General features: G+C 31.8%; 1 protein-coding gene across 1 annotated transcript; it reads left to right on the top strand.

Moving 5' to 3' along the window:
* The first annotated feature begins 2,981 nt into the window (after positions 1–2,981).
* LOC107643326 (protein neprosin) lies at positions 2,982–7,688 on the top strand. Its single transcript, XM_016346937.3, has 7 exons — positions 2,982–3,601; positions 3,721–3,807; positions 4,127–4,342; positions 4,613–4,777; positions 5,115–5,168; positions 5,245–5,391; positions 6,965–7,688. The coding sequence occupies exons 1-7, from the start codon at positions 3,227–3,229 to the stop codon at positions 7,340–7,342; spliced, it is 1,422 nt and encodes a 473-aa protein (XP_016202423.1). The 5' UTR covers positions 2,982–3,226; the 3' UTR covers positions 7,343–7,688.
* Positions 7,689–8,794: the final 1,106 nt, after the last annotated feature.

The raw sequence follows: 8,794 nt of genomic DNA, 5'->3' as shown, positions 1-8,794 counted from the left end.
TTTCCGTCGTCTTCTTTTTTCTTTCTTCTCTTGTGTATAGTGTTCTTTTTTTCATCTTCTCTTTTTGGGATAAGTATTTTTTTCGTCCCCAATGTTTGGGGTCAAAATCAATTTTATCCCCGACCTTTTTTCTTTATTAAAATCATCATCAACGTTACAAAACGTTATAAAATCATTCTTTTGTCCATAAACAATATTTTTTGGATAATTTTATCCTTTTACAAAAATAAAAACAAAGAAAAAAATGTCACCCTCTTCACATCACCCTCACCACTAACCCCACCAGGCCACCAGTAATCCTATCATGTCTCACCTCTCTCTCTTTCTCTTTATTTCTGCAACCCCCTTGTTCTCAAGATGGCCCAACCACTCCCACGCCATCAACAACTCCACCGTCATCTTGTTCTCACGATGGCACAACTACTTCCGCGTCACCAACAGCTCCACCGTCACCAAGATTCAAGATCCTCAAGATCCATTCTGAAGCCATGGCAGCTGCTAGGTTAACCACTTGCGCCGCGGTGACAGCCGCGGTGGCTTCCATGTCCTCGCTTTCTGATCACGCCGCCCACGCCGATTCTTCTTTTCGCTTCCCGTTCTTCTCTTCTTCACCTTCCAATTCGCCTTCGCCGTCCGACCCTGCTTCCGATTCTAAGACGGAGCCGCCTCCCCCGATGAACCTAACAAGTCTGGCTTCGACCCGAAATCGTTAGAAAGAGGAGCCAAAGCCCTCCGTGAAATCAATAGTTCTCCCTACTCTAAACAGGTTATTTTCTTTTTTGTTTTTTTTTTTTTTTAGTTTTTGAATTCAATTTTTGTTGTAGCTTCATTTTGCACGAGAACGGTAGAAATAGAGCGAGAGTAATTTTGCTTATTTCTTCTTTTCATGTGGTCTTCTTTTAGTAACGCTTTCATGTGTTATAATTCTGCCTTGGAAATGCATGAAAGAAAAAAGTCAAAATAAAAGTGATAGTCAATAAAGACATGGAGCTTGTCCATATTTTGTTCATAGGTTGATGAGTCGGTAAACTTTGATGGTATAGATTGTAGTTTGCTAATATATTTCGAGGTTGTTTTTCAGGTGTTTAACTTAATGCGAAAGCACAGGAACAAACCCCCTTAAAATTCTGTTTTAAATTATGGATTTCTTCATTTGTGTTTGGGTTGCGGTTTTAAAATTGTTTTTGGTGCTGATTTTGTGGGAGTTTTGTTTCTCTATTCGGGTATTGCGTTGAGCATTCAATTGATGTTGGTGCGGGAGTGTTGATTTTGTTCAACCGATTGGATGATATTGTTCAACCATTTAGATGTTGATTTTAATGGATAAAGAGTTAGCAGGATTGGTGTTAGAGTTAAGGGTTGTGGGTGATATGGTGGTGGAGGTGGTGGTGGTGGTAGTGAAGAGAGAGAGAAGTGGTAATGGAGAGGGAGAAGAATATGGAGAAAGAGGTGGGGGCAGCGGTGGTGGGATGGTGGAAAGGGAGAGAAGAGAAAGACTGAAAGAGAGTGAGAAATACGCCAGGGATGGAGAGGGTTTCTTTTGTTTTTTAATATTAGTTTTAATATTTTTTTATTTTTGTAAAAGGATAAAATTATCCAAAAAATATTGTTTATGGACAAAAGGATGATTTTATAACGTTTTGTAAGGTTGATGATGATTTTAATAAAATAAAAAAGTCAAAAACAAAAAAAAGTACTTATTCCTCTCTTTTTTTTTTTTCCCTTTTTTTCTGGTTCTTTGTATATGATATCATCATACCAAAGTCATAATATAATTTCTGTGTTATTTTTGTAAAATTTTTATATTTTTTAACATATTTTTTGTATTATTCTCATAGATTTTTTTTATTTTTAAAATAATTTTTGTTTTATTTTTGCAAAATTATAAGCCGTAAACATATGAAATATTATTTGCAACTTGTAACTTATCCGATCCCCCAAAAACAAGAACACACAGAATATAGATTTAACTGAAAACAGTGTAGGAAATTAGATATTGAGAAATCATCAAAGTGGGTTAGCTTTATTATCACTAAAGAAGATTATTGTAGTGGAGCGGTATATTATATAGGGTATAATAATATAGTACTATATATATAGAGAGAGATAAAATGAATTGATTAAATAAATGAAATTGAAATTGGAGTAGATGAGTCACCGAATAGAACATCTTGGGAAGTGAGAAAGCAAAGAGAGAACATTGGAAAGCCAGGAACCAATTGAAATTCCAATCTGTCCAGAGACCTAAAGTAAAGAATAACAGAAAATGAAATCATCAGAGTCACATTTTGCCCTTAAAAACTTACAACATAAAAGCTAAAGGTTTCAGTCCTTGTATTGGAGACCGGAAACATAGCCTCTTACACATTTATTTACATTTTTCTTTTTCTCTCTCCTTATCCAACCAATTTGCTGCTTAATTATTTATTTCTGTATTGTTGAAACTTGAAAAGGAGGAAATGGTTGTTATGGAGGAGCATAACATCAATTTTTTGTGCATGACTCGTTGTTAGCACATAATATTTTTATTAATTAAACCTCTAATATATTTATTAATTCTTATAAATATGTATTTGTAAGACTCAGAAAATAAAAAACAAAATTATAAGGACCAAAGATAATAATATTTATAATGGCGCTAAAAACAGATTTAAATATAATATTATCTTTTAAACATAATTCAATTAATATAAAAGATATATTATAGTTTAATTTTATCAACCTTTTTTTAGAAAAAATAATGTAGTAATATCACTTTTTATAATATTTTTTTCAATATTATGAATACAAATTTTCATGCAGAAGCAAAATGCATATTCGTACTTCAATAAAATTAATTTTGAGGAAATATAATTATTATTTTAAAGAAATTATGATTGATGCACCACTTATGCACTATCCTTCTTCTAAAGTTTAAAAAATTAGCGTGATTTCATCACTATTCATGCATTTATATAAGTAGTCTCAAACCCACATGGCCAAAACTTGAAAACAAAACGCAAACCCAAAACCCCCTCTCTACAGAGTAGTATTTTATTCAATCCTAGAGCTTTGGGAGTTCAACTACAAATTGTGAGTAATAAAACCTCCAAACCCATTCAATTCAAGCTCATAATCACTACCCTCCAAAGAGAGAGAATAAAAGAAACTTTGTTGCTATTATTCTTTGCTTCCAAGGCATTGAGAATGGTGAATTAGTAATTAAAACTTGCTTCGAATACTCACCATGTGTTGGAACACACAGCTATCTTGTCTTGTCCATAGAAGAAGAAGGGGAAGAAGAAGAAGGAGGAGGAGAAGAAGACAAAGCCAATGCAAACAAATGAACACAAATATGAAAACAAGAACAAAACGAAGCTTCTCAAGCATGGATTTTAGCTGGTGTTTGAGCTTCCCAATCATTGTACATTTTCTTCTTCTTGTTTCTTTGGTTTGTCCTGTTTTATCGTCCTCGTCGTCATCGCCGCCGTCCACAGAAGTTGGTAATGGTAATGACCCAGTTGCCAATCAAACACTTCGGCCGCAAGAAGAGTTGAAAAAGTTCAATTTCATAAGAAATCATCTTCAAAAGATCAATAAGCCTGCTGTTAAGACAATTCAGGTTTCTCAAAGTTTCATGCTTTTTCCCACTTCCCCTGTTTCATCCCCTGTTTTTCTATACTCTGTTTTTTTTTTTCTTTTCTTTTCTCTTATTGTTATTGTTTTTTGTTTCTTGTGAAGAGTCCAGATGGTGATATAATAGACTGTGTTGTAACTCATCAACAACCAGCTTTTGATCATCCTCAATTGAAAGGACAGAAGCCATTGGTAATTATTATTAGTTATACGGTTGAAATTTTAGAGTATATGTCCTTCCTTTTTTGTCTTGATTATTTGTGCTGCGTCTTTTTACAATTTGTTATCAATCTAAGCAACCTTTGACACATCATCAAGTCATCGTTTACAGAAGCCGTATAGACCAGTTATCTAAATGGTTAAGACTGATTAAGAATTTTTGAATTGTAAAAAGACATTTTATTTTTTATAAAGACAAATAGTCAGAGACCAAAAAAGGTATTTACTCTATTTACGTGAAATTAAGTAAATAAGGTAGAATAATTTGAAGAAGGTTTGGTTGCATGTGTAGGATCCTCCTGAAAGGCCTGAAGGATATAAGCATGAAGTTGAGGAAAGGAGTGAAGAGTTTCAAGTATGGAGCATGTCTGGAGAATATTGTCCAGAAGGTACAATCCCAATAAGAAGAACAACACAAGAAGATATACTGAGGGCAAGTTCTGTTTCCACTTTTGGAAGAAAATTAAGAAGCCGTGTTAGAAGGGACACTAACAGCAATGGACATGAGGTATCAACTTCTTCTTTCTTCATCTTTTCAAAGGAAGTAGAGTATCAAATAAGCAAAACAATTAGAAACTTGTATTGTAAAGGAAGCACATGGTACTATGGTAGTTAGAGTTTCTTCTTTTTTATTTTGTTTCTTTTTTCCGGATCAATAGCCATTGTCTTCTTTACTATGAATCTGAGCTTAGTGTTAATAAAAGTATATACTTTAATTAATAGTGTCAAGATGGAATAATAAGTGAGTAAGAATTGCATAAAATTTTGTTGTGAATAGCATGCAGTTGGGTATGTAAGTGGAGAAGAATATTATGGAGCGAAAGCAAGTATAAATGTGTGGGCACCAAGAGTGACAAACCAATATGAATTCAGCTTGTCACAAATGTGGGTCATCTCTGGTTCTTTTGGCAATGATCTCAACACCATTGAAGCTGGTTGGCAGGCATGTAATCAGTAAATTCTCTCTTTATTTTTTTGTTTTCTAAAATGTAATTCATTCTATTTTTGTTAGCATTTAAAATTGTAGTTACCATATCCACCACCTACCTACCTCTCATTTTCATTTTTTTTAATTATTTTAAGTGTAAAACTTTTATTTATCCTTAATATTTTTTAAATATTTTCTAGTGATTAATTTGTATTAATTTGTTACTTCCAAAATTTAAAATAAATATTGATATTAAAATTGTCACCAACTCAAAAATTTAAAATAAATTTTTTTACTCAATATTTGGTTTATGTTATACAATTATCCCTAATTTGAATTAATTTTGATGCAGGTCAGTCCGGAGCTATACGGGGACAGTTACCCTAGATTCTTTACTTATTGGACGGTAAGTAAGTAAAGTATATTTTGATCCTTACTTGACTTTGAAGTGTAACAACTAAGAATATTTTATTATTAAGCAGAGTGATGCATATCAAGCAACAGGATGCTACAATTTACTATGCTCAGGATTTGTTCAAACCAACAATAGAATTGCAATTGGAGCTGCAATCTCTCCAACTTCTTCATATCACGGAGGCCAATTTGATATTAGCCTCCTCATTTGGAAGGTAACATTTTTTCACATTTACAAGTTTCTTTGGTATTTTTTTAACTCTTGATTGGAAAAGTTATACTTTGTCGCACAAGTCATATAAAACGGATTAAGTGTTTATGCCTTTACTGGATTGGATTAATCTTAAGCTTTAATGAGAATAAGACAAGCTGAGTTGAAAAATTGAAAATCTAACAACCAATTTAGGTTCACCTCATAAGGGTCCCGCCAAAGTGTTCCTTTAAAGTCTCCGAAGTCGAAACCAAAATTCATGGTCAAAAGCTAAATGAAGCTAATCAAAATTAGTAGAAGAAAAAAAAAACATGGTCAATGGTGGGCTTTCCACTATGTTGGAAGTCTCGCAACCCCATTGAGTTTTGTGTTTTTTATTAAGGACCAACAAGGCGAAACCATTAAGTACTAGAACTAAAGGAAATTTATATATAATATACAAGTAAATATTTAAATAATCTTCAAAAAATTTTTAAATTATATATTTAGTCCTCAATAAATTATTAATACTTTTGAAATCAACAAAAATTACTCCAGTCAAATAGATTAGTTCTTCCATCATTTTTGAATAAATAATTTTCTAAAAAATTTATTATAAAACAATTCAATTCGTACAAAATATTATAAAAAAAAAGATTATTAAAATATTCAATCTAAATTTTTTAAAAATTAATTTAAATATTTATTCGTAATATAATATCTTTTGTGGAAAACAACCGATAGAGTTAATGTATTATTATATACTCGTATTATTTTATGGTAAGTATGTTTACATTCTTGAAACTTACATTGTTGCATAGAATAACTCAGATTTAGAGAACGAAATCCATAGTTCACAAACTTTTGAACGGTGACCCATCATAGTAACATGAACTACTTTACTCACTTTAACACTTTGGGACATTACACGCATGCACTGTAGAATTCGAATAATGAACTGTAAGCTCCCTTATGCTCTGCTTCTTTTCAAGATTCTCTTCTTTTCTTTTTTTTCTTGGCCACCAAAGAGTTTCTAATTCTGAACTCACACCATCATAATTTAACAAAATCCCAATGTGAATACATTCACCATCTTTATTTCTTTCTCCTCTTTTTGACCCATTATTTCACTGGCCAACCTGGCTAACATGTTGCTCTTCATAATTATGTCCATCTTTGCCATGTCACAAATTAAATTAAACTAAAACGAAAAGAGATCCGTCATTGATGGTATCAAAATAGCACTCATAAATGCCATATGCTTACCGTATTTTTAAGCAATGTATAACACTCAAGAGTATATATATAGAAGACCTAGCTTATAGTATACGAAATACGATTGGCTCTAACATTCTATTAAAATAACATTAACAAAGATTATTATGATAGCTGTATTATCAATTATATTAGAATTGAGATTAGGTGGAATCACACTTATAAACTATCTAAAAGTATTATTTTGGAGTGATGTAAAACATGTAATATACTCTCTTTACATTCAGAAATAATCTTGAACATTTATCTAGAGACTTTATTCTTGAACAGTAGAACTTATAAATAAATGAATGTGAAATTTGAAATATTGGGTGTGTTTGTAGGATCCAAAGCATGGGAACTGGTGGCTGGAATTTGGATCAGGGATCTTAGTGGGGTACTGGCCAGCAGTGTTGTTCACACACCTAAGAAATCATGGAAGCATGGTGCAATTTGGGGGTGAAATTGTGAATTCAAGGCAATCAGGGTATCACACTTCAACACAAATGGGAAGTGGTCACTTTGCTGGGGAAGGTTTTGGAAAAGCCTCATACTTTAGGAACATGCAAGTTGTGGATTGGGATAACAATTTGGTTCCTTTGTCAAATCTCAAGGTTCTTGCTGACCACCCTAATTGCTATGACATTCAAGGAGGAATCAATAGGGTTTGGGGGAATTACTTTTATTATGGTGGACCTGGAAGAAATGTCAGATGTCCCTAAGGGAATAATAATAATAATTATGAATTATAGGTATCTTTTTTTTTTTTTTACTTGGTGGCATTTTTGGGTTTGGGTTTGGATGAAATTGGTTTTGCCTATTTTCTCAAGCTCATTAAGAAAGGAGCTTGGTAAAGTCCAAAAAAAAATAAAAAAGAAGCAGCAGCTTGGGCCATTTATTCTTATATTTAAATTACATTTCTCTGTTGATCAGAATATTTTTTGTGGGGACCATTTATTGTAGCATTATTATTTATTAGTTTCTTACCACCTGGATCGGTGGATCCTTTATGTAAATCTAGAATTTAAAGAAAAATAGTAAATATACTACTACCGTTTTTAGTGGGAATACTTTATTCATTTAGACAAAGTGATTAATATTCTTTTCTTTGTATTTATTTTATATTTGAATTAATATTAGTCAACTTTTATTTTCTATCAACAATATGGACCTCCTAACATTTATCATTTATGTATATTTTATTTCTTTATTCCATGTATTAGTGGGTGTACTCTGTACGATGAAATGCAAATGGCAAAGGAAGACATAATAATGTTGTTTCGGGTATTAGAGATGACAACATATATCTTATTTGCGGATTTTTTTTTTTTTTTTTTTTTGGTCAAGTATTTGCGGATATTCAATCCAATTGAATTTGAGTGTGAATAGAATAGAATGGGGTATTAAACCAAGGACTTTTATTTTAGTGTAAAATAATTTTAATAACTGAGATAAAGTTATCATTTAGTAATTTAATATTTTATTTATATAAAAATTAATTGTATTTAGTGATATATAATTGTCTAGTTATAACACAAATTCTAATCTCTTCACTCAAATCATTTCTATCCAATAGTCGGTCTTAATTCATGATAGATGAAAAAATACTAGTTAAGAATTGTTGATAAAAATAGCATTGCAAGTACAGTCTTAACTGATAAAATTTTTACTATTAATTTAATTTGTGTCACAATTAAAATTAAATAACTAAGAGCAAAATCTCAAATCATTTCCTAAAGAGTTGACACAAGATGCAAATTATTGGTTAGGATTTTTCTGGTTATTTTTGAGATTGAGAACAGAAAAATAAATGGCTAGGAATTAAAGCAATAAATAATAACAAAGATGTGTTATGTATTTGAAATGAAAGGCCTGAGTCAGGGGAGAGAATTGGAGTTTCTATTTTTGTTGTCTTTCCCAAGTAGAATCGTAAATGTTCATTGCTTCCACTTAGTTATCCTCTAACAAGTGAAGGAAAGTCAAGTGGCTTCACTAACTCTAACTCACAAGTCCTAGTCACTTTGTGGGGAAGGACTAGAATTTGTGAAAATTGAGTTAGCCAGCAATGTCTAAATACAGATAATACTTAAGTATCACAATTCAAGGAATCCCAATTAATCAACCCCTAAGCCAAATTAAAATGTCTACTCTATTAACATGAATGCCATTTTCAT

This window comes from Arachis ipaensis, chromosome B5 (genome assembly GCF_059453495.1).
Source record: "Arachis ipaensis isolate K30076 ecotype BB chromosome B5, ASM5945349v1, whole genome shotgun sequence".
NCBI lineage: Eukaryota > Viridiplantae > Streptophyta > Magnoliopsida > Fabales > Fabaceae > Arachis > Arachis ipaensis.
The sequence above is the reverse complement of the archived record's forward strand: the minus strand, read 5'-3'. Positions and strand labels throughout refer to the sequence as shown.